Source organism: Brassica oleracea, chromosome C4, assembly GCF_000695525.1.
Source record: "Brassica oleracea var. oleracea cultivar TO1000 chromosome C4, BOL, whole genome shotgun sequence".
NCBI classification, from domain to species: Eukaryota; Viridiplantae; Streptophyta; class Magnoliopsida; order Brassicales; family Brassicaceae; genus Brassica; species Brassica oleracea.
The window spans coordinates 5,315,940-5,337,110 of NC_027751.1; the positions used below are offsets into that span (position 1 = coordinate 5,315,940).

At 36.8% G+C, this 21,171-nt stretch overlaps 3 protein-coding genes across 5 annotated transcripts; all 3 read right to left on the bottom strand.

Annotated features, from left to right (window-relative positions):
* Positions 1 to 2,180: 2,180 nt before the first annotated feature.
* Positions 2,181 to 5,077, bottom strand: LOC106337531 (endoplasmic reticulum oxidoreductin-2). The gene is made up of 9 exons (XM_013776633.1): positions 4,778 to 5,077; positions 4,078 to 4,212; positions 3,745 to 3,991; positions 3,505 to 3,615; positions 3,285 to 3,403; positions 3,084 to 3,188; positions 2,781 to 2,989; positions 2,567 to 2,690; positions 2,181 to 2,470 (listed from the first exon to the last, which is right to left on the bottom strand). The coding sequence occupies exons 1-9, from the start codon at positions 4,940 to 4,942 to the stop codon at positions 2,324 to 2,326; spliced, it is 1,362 nt and encodes a 453-aa protein (XP_013632087.1). The 5' UTR covers positions 4,943 to 5,077; the 3' UTR covers positions 2,181 to 2,323.
* Positions 5,078 to 11,369: 6,292 nt separating this feature from the next.
* On the bottom strand, positions 11,370 to 15,207 carry LOC106343001 (probable inactive lysine-specific demethylase JMJ19). 3 transcript variants are annotated; one of them, XM_013782095.1, is made up of 7 exons: positions 15,137 to 15,205; positions 14,359 to 14,640; positions 13,922 to 13,999; positions 13,144 to 13,809; positions 12,918 to 13,070; positions 12,376 to 12,744; positions 11,371 to 12,141 (listed from the first exon to the last, which is right to left on the bottom strand). In XM_013782095.1, exons 2-7 carry the CDS (start codon positions 14,629 to 14,631, stop codon positions 11,539 to 11,541), a joined length of 2,142 nt encoding a protein of 713 aa, XP_013637549.1. In that variant the 5' UTR covers positions 14,632 to 14,640; positions 15,137 to 15,205; the 3' UTR covers positions 11,371 to 11,538. The 3 variants fall into 3 exon arrangements, with proteins under 3 accessions (XP_013637550.1, XP_013637549.1, XP_013637548.1); XM_013782094.1 differs by having other exon boundaries at positions 11,372 to 12,141; positions 14,359 to 14,701; positions 15,137 to 15,207; XM_013782096.1 differs by lacking the exons at positions 14,359 to 14,640; positions 15,137 to 15,205 and adding an exon at positions 14,191 to 14,288 and having other exon boundaries at positions 11,370 to 12,141; positions 13,144 to 13,836.
* Positions 15,208 to 17,815: 2,608 nt separating this feature from the next.
* On the bottom strand, positions 17,816 to 20,222 carry LOC106340381 (inorganic phosphate transporter 1-4-like). The gene is made up of 2 exons (XM_013779262.1): positions 20,050 to 20,222; positions 17,816 to 19,429 (listed from the first exon to the last, which is right to left on the bottom strand). The coding sequence occupies exon 2, from the start codon at positions 19,415 to 19,417 to the stop codon at positions 17,816 to 17,818; it is 1,602 nt and encodes a 533-aa protein (XP_013634716.1). The 5' UTR covers positions 19,418 to 19,429; positions 20,050 to 20,222.
* Between the last annotated feature and the right edge of the window lie 949 nt (positions 20,223 to 21,171).

The following is a 21,171-nucleotide window of genomic DNA, read 5'->3' on the forward strand; positions in this document are numbered from 1 at the left end:
TTAAGTTTTGTGTTATTATAATTGTTAACTAAGTTCAAAAAATTTACTAAATATGTAGATTCACTATTTTTTTAATTTTTATCATATATATCATGCAAAAAAATATTTTACAAAAAAGTTTGTGTCAAATTTTTAAGATTATTTGTATTAATCAAAACATATGAGATATCCGTAAGTATTCGTAAATATCCGCAAATATCTATTTATTTTTCGGATATCCGTTTTTCCGAATATCCGTATTTTTCCGGAGCAAAGCAAATCGACAAATTAGATATCCGTGACATACAAAGCAAATCACAAATACCTTCAAAAATTCAGATATCCGATCCGTGTCGAGACTAGTCTCACCTTCGGTGGTTATGATATGTAGTACGAATTCTACTAATAATGTTTATGCATGACAAATCACTATTTGTGAGAGTGTATATACATAATGTCCGAATTCTATAAATAATGGTAGTGCATAACGAATCATTACTTATACATTTGAGTATATATATTACTAATATGCATTTTTTTCTTTTTCGGAATCTTTCTAGGAATGCTTCACTATTAATTGTGTTTAACGGTTCCTTAAAATATGGGTGACCTACAAACAAAAAAGGTATTATATACTTCTATGTGAGATTAAGCTAATATTTAGTAAAAGCAGTCGATATATATATATATATATTGGTAATTGGTAATTTAGGTATTCCAGCCTTTAAGTTCAAATAGTTGTGAAATGAAGTGATTCTTTAGATACCCTCCATCATATGAATCATTTAAACCTAAAGCCAGCCCATAGACCAACTAGTCTAAGATGTATATTTTCAGGAGAAACATTAAGCTCGGGAAGTGATCAATTATGGAGTTCGATCCCTGTGCTCCCTACCCTTAGAACAGTTGTACAGAAACTTTCACCATCACTGATAGAATGCAATTGGTATCACCCAAGAACGTCGACATGACTGACAGCTATTGGGTTGTACCTAATAGTGTGCAGCTACCAACTTAACTTGGATAAATCAATATTCAAAATTTAAAGGGAGCAAAAAGAAAAGTGGGCAAAAGAGAAAAGTTTGAGCCAAAAGTAAAGAAAATGAAATAAAATACTTAATGGAGATGAATATTTTTCTGATACTGGAAGAACGAGCATCTTTTTATCGTTGGCCTTTGTCTGTTCCCACTGCCTTTTGTAATATCTTTTGTTCTTCAAAAACAGTATCTTTTCTGGAAGAGATGGAAATTCGAAAGACTTCAGCTTTGTATAAAGGAGGGAATAAAAACAAAAATTCTCAAATCTTTTTGCCATGCAAATTTATATATACCTTAACGCTACAAGAAAAATCAAACATCAAAGACAATGAATTCCAAATTCACACACTCATCGTAAGAGATCAAGTTTAATTAGACGTCAAAGTTTGGAGAATTAACTAAGTGATGGCTCAGTTTTTGTTAGACAGATTTTTTCTCTTTCTCCTGATTATAATTTGCAGAGCAGTTGTAGATTATGGCATTAGTCTACTAGTGTTTGGATAGACTATTTATAATAAAAAAAAAACTAAAAAAAAAAAGGAAAAGCTTTATGTGGTGAAGCAATAGTAAAGAACAGATAATCAAAAGGTGTGTTCATTGAGGTTGGAGGATAGGATTCCCTTTATAGTGTCTCTTTATGTCTTAGCACTATTTCTTGCAAGTCAACCGCAAAAGCTGAACTCTTTTGATAGTATCTTTTTTTTTTTTTCACTAAAATTCCATTGATCATTGAATTTGCTGGCATCCTCCTTGCATAGTGCATAGTTGCATTACCTGTGAGAATCAGTTCAAAATATTTGGTGTTTTTGCATGATTACCAATAGAATAAAATATATGATATTTTTATCCGGTTTATCTTGATTCTTTTTGGTTCTTGAGTGATTTTTCACAAATGTTATTTTTTTCCATTAACATGTGAAAAAAACTATTATGGGTTAGTCAATGAAAAAAAAATATACTTCAGAAATTTAGAAATGCTAAAAAGATCCAAGAGAGTATTTATAATTGTCTACATGATTTATTTAGACCTTTGGAATGTTTCTATTAACTATGACACTATAACTATATTCATAGAACATTTGATGTTAGATTTGTGTGTTTCTCATTAGTCACTTAATACTATAAAGTAAAATAAGGTTGACAATTAAAAAAGAAAAAGAAGATAGTGACAACATAAGTCTGATTAACCAGAATGTCAACAACTATGTAGATCTACAATTGAAGAAAAAAATAGAATCAATATACTAAGAAACGGAAAACCTGTTCGGTTTTTACGGTTTAAAACCGAACCGAACAATCACCTAAATTATGTTCGGTTATGATTTGGTTTGTTTTTTCCATCTCCTGCTATTCTCTCGGCCACAGGACTCATTTCATGAACAAACCTCACTGATTCAGATAACCGGTTGAGTAGATTCATCAGCGCAATCACTTCATTCCTTTGCAGTTCGAGCTGCAATAAAAATAATAATTTAGTAAACATACAATGCATGAGACTTCAAAAACATGACGATGTCTATGAAGGTGTGGTTTAAGAGTAGGAACGCACATTATGACGCAGATTGTCTTCACCGTTGACAGTGAAAAGGATTTTCAATGCAGTGCCGAGACCAAGAATCTGAAGCTTTCCCCATAGACGACATTTCTCACATCCTACACAGTCCATTATTGCACTGCAAGGACATTAATGAATATAAAGCACTGAACTTAGCTAGTCAGTTGACAACTTATTGCTCAAGGAAAGACAAGGATTCAAAAAGAACCTTATGTTTCTGAACTGTTTCTGTATTTGTTGTTTCAGTTCTGGACCACGTTGGCCCTTCCAGAGCTTGGCTTCATCAAATGGCAGTGGACAAGCTGCTTTCGTCTTAGGGTCACTAACTAGTTGTTTCATAAGAGATTTGGTCTTCAAATCCTCGATGACATTGTCTTTACCAGTCTCATATTCAGCTTCTACCAAGTAATTTTCTGCCTACAAATCACGAAGGAGCGGAGAGAAATCAACTGTGATTTATTCTGAGACCATTGACCCCCTTTTCGCTGGATTCTGATAAAGAAAAACTAACCTTTGTTACTGCTCTGAGAACAAACAAAAATGTGAAGTATAGGTTCCGAACACGATCTGGGTATCTTAACACACGATCATACAACAATGTTAGGTTTTGACCCCACTGAAACACAAAAAAATGGAGATCATTAGATGATTTTTAATTCTGCTTAAAAAAACATACATAGCGGACAAGAGAGATTCCTGAGGCAGATCTTACCAAGTTTTTAGCTTCATCAAGTAAATAATCTGAAGCTATATGAACTGTAATAGATGAGTGAAGACCAGAGACCAGTTTGTACAATATCTTTTCCTCTTGGCACGACTGTTCAGATGTATCTACTCATCGGATAGACGCCATTATTCAAAACCCATACGAAATGATCAGCCACTTATAAAGAAACAAATCGAGACAAAAAGAATGGAATAGTGAAGCTTACATTTGGGACAATTCTCAGAGTATATAGCATCCCATATCCTTCTAGCAGAGGGGCCAATATAGCCAGTGTACCGTTCAGGATTCAGCAGAAGATTAACATACGTCATTTCACCTGCAATCATGTATTTGGTCATCAAAAACTACAATCTACCACAATAAGATTCAATACTAGAAGCACCACTTGAACATACACAAGACCCACTAACACAAAGAAAATTTGGAAAAGGTTAGGAAGACAGACCATTGTCAGTTTCATCATCACTAGTCCAGGGATTGTCAGTGACAGTCCAACCCGTGAAAGCTCTAGTGTCTACGGTACGGTCAACAGCACCTTGTGGCTTCCCTTCTTGGCAAACAGGATTGTCTTTGCTTAAAGCCTTCTTAAACGGCTCAGGGAACTCGCTCTCAGGACACTCACAAACACTACAGTCTCTTAACCGGCACATGCCATCATCAGGCCAAAACGGGCAATCACACCACAGTTTAACCTAAAAAAAAAATTGATTCAGAGCTAACCGAAACAGATACCTCAAAACTCTATACCCAATCTCAAGAAGACGAAGAGAAAGCCAACCTTGAAATATCGGTAAAAGGGTGTCTTAACAAGGTCTTGAAGCAGTGGATGCAACACCTCAGTGTTCAGCTTATTCACCGTCTCGTAATCACAACAACAGTCTTCAACCATCCCAATGTACTTCTGCTTCTCAGCCTATATACAGATGAATAATATAAGAAAAACAAAGCCCCAACAAGTTTCTAGCGGCAGGTCCTGGACATAGCCAGATGAAACATTTGCCTCAGACCCCCAAAATTAAACTAGTAATATGTATTAGATCATTTAGCCCCTAAATTGATTAAGATTAAATATATGTATTGATTATTTAGTTTCTAATCAGTGTAAATCTCAGGACCTGCTCTGATTAGTTCTTCTGATATCTAGCACAAAGACTATAAGCTACAAATTTCTATTGCCGGGTCCTGGACACAGCGGGATGAAACATTCGCCTTGATTCCCAAAATTAAATTAGTTAATACGTATTAGACCATTCAGCTTCTAATTCCACTAAATATATATATACTGATTATTTAGTTTCTAATCCGTAATTGTTTCAAGCCTCATAAATCTCAGAGGACCTGCTCTGATTAGTTCTTCTGCTGATCTCTAGCAAAAACACTATAAGCTAAACCTAATCACGAAATCGAAGTTACACGAAGATCAATTCGACGCTCCCCTAATCAGAAACTTACACGAGCTTAAAAGAGAGATACCTAACCTTACGGCAATTGCATATTTTCCCGGTGAAATCGAAAATCGACGAGTTCTGAGTATTCAAAAACACAGCGGCCGCGGCGACGGCTATAGCTCCGATCAGCAAAATCAATCGCTTCGGCGATCGTTTCTCCTTCGCGTTCACGTTTCCGACGTCCGTCTCCGCCATTATATTATCACTAGGAGGAGTGAATCTATGAGGATAAGTCTGTGTTAGTGTTAGGTTTTGGTGCGAGAGAAAACTATGATACAGGCGACGACGAGAAATCTTCGGCGTATAAAAGCTAAGAGAATGTGGTGGTGGGCGTTTCTCATTCGAACGACGTTTTAATAAAACCGCAACTATCAGAAAACCAACGGCGATCACAGAAAGTCATCAGATCCAACGGCTACGGCACTATTTAAGTTCAATAAAAAAATCATAGTTTGAGTCGCACAAAAAAAAAAAAAAAATCATACTATTGTAATAGGGGAGAATTGCCAAGTGTGACTCAAAACTTGGAGTCAAACCCAAAACAATACCCCAATTTGGGTCAAAGGCAAAAGTAACCTAAAAGGCTATTGAAATTACAACTATCCCCTTGTGACCAAACAAAAAAACGGAATTTTTTTTACGTTTCTACCCCTCGCAAGTCGTCTGTTTAGACGACTTGAAAATAAGTCGTCCAGACGACTTAACTGAAAGTCGTCTGGACAGTTAGTCTTAAACATAATTTAAAAATTTTGTAAAAAATATTTTGATAAGTGAAAAATGGGAATTATGTAATTAACATATGTCTTAGGAGGTATAAATTAAGATATAACAAATTTCAATTGTTTTCAGCATAGATGAGTGAAAGTAGTGAGTCATGATATTCTTAAGTTTATGTTTCATCAACATATGTTGTAGTATTGTATGTGTTCTTAGGGTTAGATTTTGGAAAGCATTAAAACCGTTTTTGAAAATTTTTAAAATAACTTATGCGTGTTCATTTCTGTGTATAGTAAACACTATTTAAGTATAATTAGATTTTATAACGTGGTTAGTTAGTTAATCTAGTCATTTTAGTTTAGGGGTTCATTTTAGGGTCTAGGACGACTTAATATTTTGTCGTCTGAAAACAGACGACTAAATATTAAGTCGTCTGTTGTACATTATCAGCCAGAATAAGTCGTCTAAACCGGACCAAACCTTAAAGTTTACCAATGTAATTTTAAAGCTAACCGGATTATTTACCCAATATATAAGGTGATTTTTATTTTTTTTGTTTCATTTTTCGCGAAATTCAGAAACCCTAACAGTTCTCTCTCAAAGGCGATTTCGAATTCCCACGATTTCCGAACAAACCATCGTTCTCAACATCGGCTATCTATCTCACTTCATTCTCACCGTTGTCGCCGCAGCTTCTTCTAACCCTAGCCGCGCCGATTCCTCTAAACCCTAGCGCCGCCGATTCCACTATTTCCGAACAAACCGTCGCCCTCGCCACCGTGGTCACCAACGTTCTAAACACTAGCGCCGCCGCTTCTTCTAAACCCTAGCGCCGCCGCTTCTTCTCTGTAAACCTTAGCGCCGTTTCTCTGTAAACCCTAACGCCGCTAAGTCATCAATCTCGAGGAAAAGATGAACATAAAACGTTGTCTCTATCAATTTACTCATTCTCACCGTTTCACGTTTATTTTTTCAGATCTATAACCGCAATGACGAGTACTCCAACTCCTTCTGCGACTGGAAGACTTGTAAGTAATTTAAGTCGTCTACTAAGTCGTCTGGACTTATATTGTTGTCTTTGATTATTTTGCAGACAAAAAGGATGGATATTCCAGAACTCCCCCGTAGGTTATACACATCAGGGGAAGAACCAGAAGCCCACAATAGCATTTCGTATCATACGGATAACAGCAAGTTGCATACTGCTCTTAGGAAAGCTCTTACTGATGACGAATTTGAAGAGCTCAAGGAGTCGAGTTTGGGAGTTTTCATCAAGTTCAAGGAGCAGGGATTTGGTTGGGCTTCAAGGCTGGTTCACTACATGCTCAGTTTCAAGCTGGACATTAAGAAGAAGTATGAGATGTGGTCTCTCGTTGGTCCAGAACCTTTGAGGTTTTCACTGTTAGAGTTTGAAAACCTCACTGGTCTAAACTGCGAGTACATCGAGGACCTTGAGACACCAAAATGTGACGTTACCCCAGAGATGGTTTCTTTCTGGGGGATGCTGGGAGTTCATCTGGAAGCTGGGCCAACTACTGATCAGATAATAGCAGCACTGAAGAGATGCGGGGATTGGTCCAGGGAAGATCGCAAGCGGCTCGCGTACCTCTCCATCTTCACTGGATTCATTGAAGGGAGAAAGTTTTCAACCGCTACACGATCTACTCTGGCAAGGCTAGTGATGGATTTAGAACGGTTTGAGAATTATCCATGGGGGAGAGTCGCGTTTAAGGTGCTGATGGACTCTTTGTGGAACAAAGAAATTGCTGGCTGTTACACCGTGGATGGGTTTATACAAGTTCTTCAGGTCTAGACGTACACAGCTATGCCGGAATTGGGTGCTAGTATTGGTGGTCCCAGAGCAGACAGTCCGTCTCCACCGATACTGGCTTACGAGGGCAGCAGAGGCCGCAGATCAATGAAAGCTGCTATCTTGAGTCAGGTATTTACTTCAATCCAAAAGACTGCGCAGACGACTTATTATAAGTCGTCTGGAAAGTCTTCCATCTGGACGACTTATTAGACGACTTATAATAAGGCGTCTGGAAAGTCTTCCCAGCTGGACGACTTATCGGACGACTTAATTAAGTCGTCTGGAAAGTCTTCCATCTGGACGACTTATTAGACGACTTATAATAAGGCGTCTGGAAAGTCTTCCCAGCTGGACGACTTATCGGACGACTTAATTAAGTCGTCTGGAAAGTCTTCCATCTGGACGACTTATTAGACGACTTATAATAAGGCGTCTGGAAAGTCTTCCCAGCTGGACGACTTATCGGACGACTTAATTAAGTCGTCTGGAAAGTCTTCCATCTGGACGACTTATTAGACGACTTATAATAAGGCGTCTGGAAAGTCTTCCCAGCTGGACGACTTATCGGACGACTTAATTAAGTCGTCTGGAAAGTCTTCCATCTGGACGACTTATTAGACGACTTATAATAAGGCGTCTGGAAAGTCTTCCCAGCTGGACGACTTATCGGACGACTTAATTAAGTCGTCTGGAAAGTCTTCCATCTGGACGACTTATTAGACGACTTATAATAAGGCGTCTGGAAAGTCTTCCCAGCTGGACGACTTATCGGACGACTTAATTAAGTCGTCTGGAAAGTCTTCCATCTGGACGACTTATTAGACGACTTATAATAAGGCGTCTGGAAAGTCTTCCCAGCTGGACGACTTATCGGACGACTTAATTAAGTCGTCTGGAAAGTCTTCCATCTGGACGACTTATTAGACGACTTATAATAAGGCGTCTGGAAAGTCTTCCCAGCTGGACGACTTATCGGACGACTTAATTAAGTCGTCTGGAAAGTCTTCCATCTGGACGACTTATTAGACGACTTATAATAAGGCGTCTGGAAAGTCTTCCCAGCTGGACGACTTATCGGACGACTTAATTAAGTCGTCTGGAAAGTCTTCCATCTGGACGACTTATTAGACGACTTATAATAAGGCGTCTGGAAAGTCTTCCCAGCTGGACGACTTATCGGACGACTTAATTAAGTCGTCTGGAAAGTCTTCCATCTGGACGACTTATTAGACGACTTATAATAAGGCGTCTGGAAAGTCTTCCCAGCTGGACGACTTATCGGACGACTTAATTAAGTCGTCTGGAAAGTCTTCCATCTGGACGACTTATTAGACGACTTATAATAAGGCGTCTGGAAAGTCTTCCCAGCTGGACGACTTATCGGACGACTTAATTAAGTCGTCTGGAAAGTCTTCCATCTGGACGACTTATTAGACGACTTATAATAAGGCGTCTGGAAAGTCTTCCCAGCTGGACGACTTATCGGACGACTTAATTAAGTCGTCTGGAAAGTCTTCCATCTGGACGACTTATTAGACGACTTATAATAAGGCGTCTGGAAAGTCTTCCCAGCTGGACGACTTATCGGACGACTTAATTAAGTCGTCTGGAAAGTCTTCCATCTGGACGACTTATTAGACGACTTATAATAAGGCGTCTGGAAAGTCTTCCCAGCTGGACGACTTATCGGACGACTTAATTAAGTCGTCTGGAAAGTCTTCCATCTGGACGACTTATTAGACGACTTATAATAAGGCGTCTGGAAAGTCTTCCCAGCTGGACGACTTATCGGACGACTTAATTAAGTCGTCTGGAAAGTCTTCCATCTGGACGACTTATTAGACGACTTATAATAAGGCGTCTGGAAAGTCTTCCCAGCTGGACGACTTATCGGACGACTTAATTAAGTCGTCTGGAAAGTCTTCCATCTGGACGACTTATTAGACGACTTATAATAAGGCGTCTGGAAAGTCTTCCCAGCTGGACGACTTATCGGACGACTTAATTAAGTCGTCTGGAAAGTCTTCCATCTGGACGACTTATTAGACGACTTATAATAAGGCGTCTGGAAAGTCTTCCCAGCTGGACGACTTATCGGACGACTTAATTAAGTCGTCTGGAAAGTCTTCCATCTGGACGACTTATTAGACGACTTATAATAAGGCGTCTGGAAAGTCTTCCCAGCTGGACGACTTATCGGACGACTTAATTAAGTCGTCTGGAAAGTCTTCCATCTGGACGACTTATTAGACGACTTATAATAAGGCGTCTGGAAAGTCTTCCCAGCTGGACGACTTATCGGACGACTTAATTAAGTCGTCTGGAAAGTCTTCCATCTGGACGACTTATTAGACGACTTATAATAAGGCGTCTGGAAAGTCTTCCCAGCTGGACGACTTATCGGACGACTTAATTAAGTCGTCTGGAAAGTCTTCCATCTGGACGACTTATTAGACGACTTATAATAAGGCGTCTGGAAAGTCTTCCCAGCTGGACGACTTATCGGACGACTTAATTAAGTCGTCTGGAAAGTCTTCCATCTGGACGACTTATTAGACGACTTATAATAAGGCGTCTGGAAAGTCTTCCCAGCTGGACGACTTATCGGACGACTTAATTAAGTCGTCTGGAAAGTCTTCCATCTGGACGACTTATTAGACGACTTATAATAAGGCGTCTGGAAAGTCTTCCCAGCTGGACGACTTATCGGACGACTTAATTAAGTCGTCTGGAAAGTCTTCCATCTGGACGACTTATTAGACGACTTATAATAAGGCGTCTGGAAAGTCTTCCCAGCTGGACGACTTATCGGACGACTTAATTAAGTCGTCTGGAAAGTCTTCCATCTGGACGACTTATTAGACGACTTATAATAAGGCGTCTGGAAAGTCTTCCCAGCTGGACGACTTATCGGACGACTTAATTAAGTCGTCTGGAAAGTCTTCCATCTGGACGACTTATTAGACGACTTATAATAAGGCGTCTGGAAAGTCTTCCCAGCTGGACGACTTATCGGACGACTTAATTAAGTCGTCTGGAAAGTCTTCCATCTGGACGACTTATTAGACGACTTATAATAAGGCGTCTGGAAAGTCTTCCCAGCTGGACGACTTATCGGACGACTTAATTAAGTCGTCTGGAAAGTCTTCCATCTGGACGACTTATTAGACGAAGTAGTAGTGCTTTAAATTGGTTTTAAAGTGTATTTAATATAGTATTTGAAAAATCTGAAAGGATTTGATTTTTATTGTGTTATTGACTGATTTCAGGTGAACCCATTATGAAAGGGAATTTGATTTTATTTATAATATTTTAAAATTCTATATAAAACCATAACATATACATTTAAATAATTTAAATAATTTAAATAAATAAAATTCACTAAAACACATTTAAACCATAACAAATCTCTTAAAATAAATTATGTTTAATATTTTTAATGGTAATGGATTTTAAATTATCTTTTAAAATAACAAATTAAATAATGCTAGATTTTCAATTTTGAACAACAACATTTGTCAATTAGATTTTCACGATAGTACCGTTTATTCCAGGTCGATGGTGTTTTACGGATGGATCATGGAAAAATTAAGATGTATATTCAGGACAATGGTGGTATAGCACACTAGAAGGTTTTGATGGTTTAACGAGAGCGAAGAATACAAGAGCGAGCCAGTCGCCACTTTACTCGGAGATAGAGGTTCTTATTTGGGCAATGGAGTGTACGAGAAATCTAAAACAGTTTACTATTACATTTGCAACAAACTGTTTTCAGTTGGTGGAGATGGTTTTAGAACCAGAAGAATTGTCAGCCTTTGCAAGTTACTTGGAAGATATAAACTAAGGACGCAGAATTCAAAGACAGATAGTCTTGCACGCAATACAAAGAAGTAATCATCATTTATTGTCCATATGAATGCGGAACTACCAGTTTGGTTTACGGAATCTACGTTATTTTATTTATATTGTTGACAGAAAAAAAATACAAATCAATTCATTGAATGGTTTTAAAATAGAAATCATATCCGGTGTTATCAATTTAACTTGATTTTGGAGTGAATTTTGATAGATTTGAAATGATGAATTTTCATTGTTCTTACACTGGAAAACTCTAGCAAAATATTGTACAAAGGACTATTTTCGTATACAATGACAAAATCTGATCACAGGTTGGTCTTGTTCAACCAAAGCACAAGAACAAACAGTCTTTTGCAAATTCTGCAACTCAAAACTACATTAAAACAAAACATTTTTTTTTCTCTCATCCCTGCTTATGTTTCTTTGCAGAGTTAACAGCAGAACCATCGCATGTCTTGTTTGGTTTATCAGAACAAGCTTGCACAGACCCGGACACATCATCATTCCCCTTCATTATCTCCATGATCGACCTCGCCTTTACTTTAGTCTTACCCTGCTCCTTCCCTCCAGCTTCAACATCTTTCCTTGTGTTGTTATTGTTATCACTACAAGGCACAACCACATCTGCTTTCTTACCTTTGTCTCCAGGTTGTGAAATTTTAATCCCAGGAGAAGAAGCATAATAGTTGCGATCAAAGTTCCCCCATCTGAACATAGCGCTGAGTTTCTGCAGCTCCAACGCCTCCACAAGAACATTCAGCTCATCTATGGTGTACCTATAGAGAAACCTCTTCTTCCCACTCGGACAAGCACACAGATTCCTCACGTGGCTCAGACACGAGTAACGTTCATCGGAACACGAACACTGGACCGCGGAGAAATGCAGATCCACGAAACAAAAACAGCATTCTCTCTTGCTCACGTCATCAAAACTCTTGTCCATTCTCTGAGACTTTAGTGAACTAGCAAGGAACTCTCTTCTACACTTCTCTTGCTTCACCCTTGACTACATCAAAAAAGATAACAAAGCAAAAAGGCAGTAAGCAAGTTCCTCACAGCTACCAAGACAGAGGGACGGCATAGGCCATTGCCGCAAACTTTTAAAGAAAATTACATAGAAATAGACCACCAAATTTGTAAAAAAATAAATAAAAAAATTATTGAAGCCCTTACTAAATCGGCTATATCCCAAAATCTCATGGCTGGCCCAAGACAGGCAAAGAAGAGGTAGTGAGCATACCTTAACAATGCTGGTGAACAAACCCTCTCTACCACACGCGTTAAGCCATCTCATATTGTCTGCTGTTTTCTTCTTGGATAAAGAGTACTCCTTAAGGTGTTTGACAGCTTCCCTTGCAGCTCCTAGTAATATCTTATCATACGATATTAATGATTTCTTCTTCTTCTCTTGATTCTGATGAACAGCAACATCCCCATGGGGCAACCAATCTATGGGAGCAAAGTTTGCTTTCTCCAAACAGTTGAAGCCACAGTTAACTGCAGAGTAACAAGACCCTGGGAACAGTATAACATACTGGCCAGGGTTTTGGACGCACCGGGTCACTGGTATGCCTTCCATGTTCAGTGCATATGGAGACATCACCATCACCTGCCAAATAAAACAGCTTCCCTTATAAAATGAATCACTAGAAGACAACAAAAGTTATGATAAGTCCAAATACTGAGTGATCTCTCTTAGGCATGTCATGGTCGTATTTTATGCTGAACAAGAACTAGTTTGCAAGTGGAATAATTGATGCTTAATGTGATTTAAATACTTACAGGTTCACGGCTAATCTTTGACTGTAGTTCTCCTGACATCTCAGGGAATAAGTTCATCACCTTGGAACGATGACACCCTGCTACAGAGTACCACACTCTAGGAGCTCCCATATGCAAATAGCAGAGCGAGTAGAGTCTGTCCTTTTCAGATTTCTGCACATCAACAGATATATATGAGATTAAACAAGCAAATTAGATTGCAAAGCTTCAACTGATGAAAACTTACCCACAACTGGGAAGACAGAAACATTCCTACACTTAGACGAGGAACACCAACTGATTCACAGTCTTCATACGATAGAAGAGAGCCAGGAAGCTTAGCTGTATTGTTCAGATTCCAACCTGATGTCTTGTACTTGCAAGACTCAGATGCTCCAGGTAAAGGAAACCCACTGCTGAACGTTCTGGTGTCTAGATCATTCCCATAAAGAACCTCAATTTCAACAAGTGGACTCTCAACAAGTTGTCTATACTCTTTTTCAACATCTGCCACAGTTGGCTCTTGTTTTAGCGATGGGGTTGAAGAACTCTTGGAACCCAAAACCTCATCCTCTACGCTGAAATGCCTCTTCTTATATGAATCCGCAAAGTTCTTAAAGATCTCCAGAGTTTTCCTAGGACCACGTTCTACTCTACAAAACTTGACGTTCTCCTCCGATGTATGATCCTCATCATCATCGTCATCATCATCATCAGCCTCCTTCTTAATCGTTGCGTCATTCGCAGCATCAAAGAGCTGTACTTGAGTGTCGAATTTGGAAGCCTCCCAAACCTCCTTCTCCTCGAGAAGACACGTAGGTTTCCATGAAGGAGGTGGAACCACGCAACAGATTCCATAAGGCTCAGCTTTGTCACGCAAGGAAGCAATATACGAGAGAGTGTCACTGAACTCCTGACAATCCATTTAACATATTTTTCTCTGTAAGCAATACATCATTGTTTACTAAAGACGATGTAAAGCAATCCATTGTTTGTCTTTTCATAGTAGCAAAAGCAAAACTAACCTCCTCGGTTGGGTTGAACACTGGAGCTTCCTCAAGGGTTACGTTCTTGGAGACTCTCTGTATCCGTCTTTCCCTTACCTGTGAATAAGAATGCAAAAGACTCAACATACATTCTTGATACCTGCATTCTCATACGTCTATAAGCTAGTAAAGCTACCTGACTTGACAAATCAAGAGCTCCAAAGTGTTAATCCTAAATCATTAAGAGCAGGCACTAAAGTAACTAAAACCATAAGCGGCTAGAAGGGATATGGAACTTTCTGGCTTACCTAACACCTTATACATCAACTCCTATGTCTACTAGTAGCCGTGACTTAGCACACATTCCATAGAACCTAACGTTTTTGACAGACAAAAGAGCAGAGAAGAGAAGAAAAACATATCTACAAATTACCCTATATGAAAGAAAGAGAGGAATGAGATATAGTTATGGGAACCTCAGGTTTGATTGGCTTTAAGGTCTCCGAGGTGGGATTTGTGTGATCATCATGGACTATCCACGGTCGGCTGTTAAGAGACAACTTGAAACTAGCATCATCCATACCGAATCCAGTTATCTGCTCTTGTCCTGGCGTCATTGACCTTGAACTATCTCTGTCTTGGTGTACATTCCTCAGCACAAACGTTGTTTGAGACACAAAACCTGGAGGAGTTGACAACTTGTCCATATTCCCGGATTTTGAATATGTGTGGTTACCTTCAATCCCCATTATTAGAACCTTTACAGCCACCAACCAAATATTATTTTTCCGGAAGAGGAAATAAAGCTGAAGCAACTTCCTGCAGAAGGTGAGGAAAAAAAAAACTAATGTCAAAGTATAAACTGTGGCAGTGCCAATACTAAACAACGTGAATGGTTAAGTAAAAATGCTCTTTCTTGGTTGGTTCTTGGAACCTTAAACATACAGAGCAAGCTACTATGCTCGACTACATACCATCTAAGCTTTTGAAACTGTAGAAGACGAATCGTTCTTGCTTAACCAAAAGATTATCAATTTTTTCAATCTTTACCCTTAAAATCGTTCTTGAATTTTCGAAATTAAACCTTTTTCGAAGAAATTCACATAAAGGAAGCTCCTTTTCAATCAGCGGATACGCAAGAAATCATTTGCAGAGCTTATTGAAACAAAACGCTTTCTCGAAGGAAGTATCGGATCTTATTAGGATTCATTCAAAATCTAAGATTTTCAGACAAGAAACGAGTACAACACATACCTAGGCGAACTGAGATTCCTGAAACTTTCAGATATTACCGAAGCAAGTGCCTCTCGAGTCTGTTAATTGAGAATATATATATATATATATATATATATATTATAAATTAATTTTCATCTATACTATTATTATACTATTAAAGCAAAATCGCTACTACGATTATGTCCTTAGTTAAAGTTATTTCCAAATGAATGTCATTACCTAATTTAATTTTTTTAATTAATTTGATTGCTATATTTATAATCTATCATTTTTAAAAAATTTTAAACATATACTTAATTCGCTTACCATATATAGAACTAATCATATTTATAACCAAAATATTTATAACCAATCACGCACTATATTTATAACCATTCATATTTATTATATAAGATATTTATTTAAAAAGAAATAAAATTTGCGGATCAAAATCAAGTTAGAAAATTAAATTAAATTTTTCTAAAGATAATTGTCATTCAATTCCTGATATTAACATATTTATTCTTTAATTGTTAACTATGCAACATAATTCCCTAAATGTATATTCACTTAACAAAGTTAGACGTTTAAAAACTCTACACTAAACACTAAACGAATATTTTTAAGCTACTATTTTGACTATCATAATTCTTTCGTCTCAAATATTATATTTGTTTTCTATCATTCAATACGCATTACGCAAAATAATATGTTCACTTAATAAAATTAGACATCTAAAGAATTAAACATTAAATGAATATTTTTAATCTATTTTTGTTTTTTTAGCTTTCATCTCAAATATTTCATATTAACATGTTTATTTCTAATTATTGACGACGCAATATAAAACTAAATGTATATTCACTTAACAAAATTAGGCATAAAAGAAATTTACATTAAACACTAATTTGTCTATTTTTACTTTCTTTTAACCTGTTTAATTATTTTCTAATTGTTGAGTACTCTACAACTTTTTAAAATGTTCATTGACTTCAAAAAAAAAAAGACTTCTAAAGAACAACATTAAACACTAAATATGTATTTTTAATTATTTTAGCTTTTAACTTTTTAGATTTTCTTTCTCTCAAATTTTTGATTATTTATTCCCTAATTATTGATTCCGCAACATAATTCTCTAAATATGGTAAAATTAGATATCTAGAAAATCTACACTAAACACTAGTAAGTAGTGAATATCTTTAGTCTATTTTTGGTTTTTTATCATTTTGTTTTATATTGTTCCAAATTAGATGTCGAAACGTCTCTAACTCTCACGATTATATGTTTTTTTTATTTATCGCAAGCAAGGTTATTACATTAAGAGTTATTTTTGGGTTCATCCACTAATATAATTTCGTTATTTTACATTCGATATTTTTTCTAAAAAGGAAATAAACTATTGTCAAGTTATATTATGTTTTTAAATTAAAAAAAATAGTAATTATAAAAAAAAATTCCTAAAAGATATTTTAAAAGTCATCAGCAAAAAACTAAACCCTAAATCCTAAATGCTAAACCTTTGGATAAACCCTAAACCCTTGGGTAAATCCTCAACCTTTGGGTAAATCCTCCACCCTTGGATAAATCCTAAACCCTTGGATAAACCCTAAACTTTTGGATAATCATAAACTCTAAATCAAAAATACCAAACACTAAGGGGTGATTGATAGGTGTTGTGGCTTTCATTTTTTAGCTTTAGAATAGCAGCTGTAGATTTATTTGCTCTAATTATTTCTGATGTAATTTTGTAAAGTACTATTTTTTGATCTAGAAATAAAGTTCTCTAGAGCCTTTTTTTTATTATTTTTCAGAGATATTTTTGTTGTACCTTTTTAAAAGAAAGGAAAGCGTGATTGGTTGACATGTACATCTTTAAACTAAATTTTGGATTCTACAGCTACATCACCTCTTAAAACACTAAATCCTAAATCCTAAATCATAAACCATAAACCCTTGAGTGTTTTAGTGTTTAGTGTTTTTGATTTAGAGTTTAGGATTTATCCAAGGGTTTAGGATTTAGGGTTTAGGATTTAATGTTTTGCTAACGACGTTAAAAATATTTTTTTTATAACTGCTAGTATTTTTATTAATTATTTTTTATTTTTTTATTTTAAAAACATAATATAGTTTGATAGTATTTTGTTTTTTTTTAAATATATCGAATATGAAATAATACAATTCTATTGGTTGGTGAACCTAGAAATTCACATAGGGGATGGGTGAACCCAAGAATAAGTCTTGCATTAAAGCCTAGCTTCATGTCTTTGTGAGCTTACTTCTTATTTGGGTTGAAGAGCTTAAATGTCAATTGTTGACCAGATGAAACAAATAATGTGGATGAATAAAATTGGAAGAATTAAAAGAAATAGTTGTTTCATCTCATATTTAACAATGAATAACTTTGTTCTTTATTTCTTTAAAAAAAAAAAATGGTAAAGAATAAGAAAAAAAATTTATTTCTTGTGAATGGTAATTTTCTTTAGGAATGTTAGGAAATACGACACCTTTCATACCCTATCTATCAATTTCACATTCGTAGTTATATAAATAAATAAAAAATCAACAAAACCAAAAAATATCATTTACTCAGAGATTTAACCTGAAATCGATACATGAACATTTTGATTTCAATAGCATTTGAACATCAACATATCACACGAAGAACAACTTAAGTTGCCAAAAAAACAAGAACAAAAAAAAAAGGACATATTGTATCAACTACACCATTTCGACAGTTCTACTATCGTTGTTGTTCTGCTCATTGCTTTCATTTTCACCAGACATTTCTTCAAGCGATTTGCCTTTGGATTCAGGCACCAAGAAAGTGAAGAGAATACCCAAGAAGTTAATCACACCCAACACGAGAAGCGAGTTCCTGACCCCAATCCCTGGAGGGTATCCTGCGTCTGTCTTGTTCTTGTCAGGGCTTTGAGCCAAGTACAAGAACCCAAACGCACCAACCATCGCACCTAGTTTACCTGATGCAGCAGAGATACCATGGCAGGTGGATCTGAACCTGGCTGGGAAGATCTCCGCTGGTACAACAAAGGTTGTAGCATTGGGTCCAAAGTTAGCAAAAAAGAATGTTAAGGAGTACATGATAACGAATCCAATGCGGTTGTCCTTGTGAGTCCAGTGAGTGTACGGAATAGCCAACGCAAACATAAAGACCGTCATGAAAAAGAATCCCATCAGCTGAATGGCGAATCTTCCAATGACGTCAATGAACACAACTGTGAACCAGTAACCAGGAACCGTGCTACACAAGGCGATGAGGGTTTGAGCGCGTGCAATCTTGAAAACTTCTTGAACCGCGTTCATGGTCTGAGCCGGAGGGATCCACCCGATTGCGCTGAAAATATCCTTCTGGAAAAGGTTTTGACTGTAGAAAGCGATGTCGAGAAGGAACCATGTTGATGTAGTACCTAGCAAGTGAAGTCCATGGCGTTTCATGAATTGTTTGGAAAACAAGGAAAAGGATTTGGACTTATCCGTTGAAATCTCTTCCAAAATCTGTTCCGGCTCTATCGCCACTTGCAGAACCCTAGACATGTCTGAAGCAGCTTGCTGTGCATTTTTAGCAACCAAAGCTGTGTATCTCGCGGTTTCCGGCATCTTGGACCTTGAGTAATACGTCATCGACGCAGGGATAGCACCAAACATCAGGATTATACGCCACACAAAATCTGCTTGAGGTACCGTGGATCCCAAGGCATCATCCGCATAGGCCGGCGCTGGGAACTTAGCATCAAACACAGAGGAAATGATAATAGCAAAGATGCCACCAGCCATGATCCCAAACCCTTGCATTGCGAAAACAGCTGAGATAAACGCTCCACGTGTCTTCTTGTTAGCGTATTCAGACATGATCGTTGCGGACAAAGGATAGTCACCACCAATCCCAAACCCTAGCCAGAACCTAAAGAAACATAGCGTGGCCATCACGGTTTTTGGCTTGTCTCCAAAAGAGAGACCAGAGGCTATGGAGCAAAGAACCATGATCATCAACGTCATGCCATACACTTTCTTCCTCCCCAGCTTGTCACCAAGCCACCCGAAAAATAGCTGACCGGCAAGGGTCCCACAGAAGGCAACACCGTTGGTGGCAGCAGCAACATTGGGAGGGAGAGTCCCTGGCTTATGGGAGCCTTCTTCGTGGTAGTAAATGCGGCCGAGTAGCTTTGTGACAAGAGAGATGCAGAAGAGATCGTATGCATCGGTGAAGAATCCCATTCCAGCAATTACAATCGCAGTAAAATGGTACCATTGCGTCTTGGCTACGTCAAGTGCATTCAGAACTTGTAACTGATTATCTGCCATTCTTCTTCACTTCTGTAATTTCATCAAAAAAAAAAAATCAACATTGGTATTTTTTTAGTAGCATATTAATTAGCTCGAACATCTAAATAATGGACTGATCGTATATTTTCAAATATTACTAAAAAAAGTTTCATGTACTAAAGACAACTCCATTGTTTTTAATTTTATAAAGATTTGTTAAGCAATTACTATTATTTTTTTGAACTAATTTTGTTGTTAAGCAATTATACAGACATGAATATAGTGATGTGTAATTCATAAGTTATATGCTCTACATTTTTTCAGGAAAAGATGATATGGCTCTTTACCTTCACGTAACCAAATCTTAAAAAGTAAACGATGATGTGGTAGGTCTGTCTATACATGTATATGAATTAAGGCCTAATTTCCCATGAATTAATCCAAAACAAAATAAAAATTTCTAGAAGGGGAGAGGTAAGATCCAACTAAAACTCTACAAGAGAACTTATAGTAATAATGATCCAAGAAAGCGGAAAACACAGCTTGATTAAAAGAGCAATAGTAGAATCAAATCAGATTGACTAACATTAGTTTTCCTCCTTAGAAAAAGTATGGATTGTCAAATTATACATAAACATCCACAAACATTAATGAAAAACAAAAAGACTTACATTAATATACAATCTTCTTCTACGTGTGAAATGATCTGATCTCTGGGATAGAGATGGAGGCAAAGAAAGTGAAATGGGCGTTGAAGCTACTGATCGATGAACAAGGATATATAGTGCAACCGTTTTGAAACGGCCATTTATAAGCGAGTATATATGAGATATTCAATTAGGACAGGCTGCTTCTGTTTTGCTGTAGAGATTATATATTATCATCGAAAACATAGCTGGTCCAATATTATAACACGGTCTTGGTGTTTTTCTCGTAGTTGACCATGATTTGTTTTCTGTTACGGGGAGTTTAATGCTCGGAAAACGCAAAATTTTAATTCTGGGAACTTCACTATTTAATACAATCACCAGATACCGACTACCTGCCCTGCGGTTTAGGCAGATATAGGTTTCAAATACTAATAAAGTAAGTAATCTGTCGACTGTCGTACACTTTTAAAACAAAACAATAATTATAATACGTGAATTCAATTAGGAGTGTGTTCAAACTTTGATTACTAATTAAAAATCTTCTGTTTGACAAATATGTTATCATCATTTGATTGGAAATAGAAAAATATCATAAAAATTACTAATACGTTATTTTATGAAATTTTAGTAATAATTTGTATTAAAATAAATTTAACGACGTGAACAAAAGAATTTAGAAGAAGAAAATTGATACAACAAACAGTTATTTTGTTGACAATTTATTCCCAAAAGTTATCTCATGCCATTATATTTTTAATTTAGTAATATTAGATATGTATCTAACTTTGTTTTAGTAAAAAAACAGAAAATGCAGGATGAAAATATCTACAGAAATAGCCTACAATGTCAATGGTTTTTAATAGGATAGTTTTACCATTTCTACTGTGTATATATTTTTTCGCTAGAAAATCATTCACTGAGTCCAAAAGATTACAACATAGAAGAGAGACTGCATACTGAACCAAAAAGAGATTACAATGATCTTTCCCAATCCTAACATAAAAGAGTTAAGTTAAAAAAAAAAAAAAACATAAAAGAGTTTTGCTAAATATTTTCAAGAGGAATTTTCACATAACAAACCATGAAAACGGGAAATGAATATCTATTGTAAAGTGATAGTATGGCTTATGACTTCCAACTTGA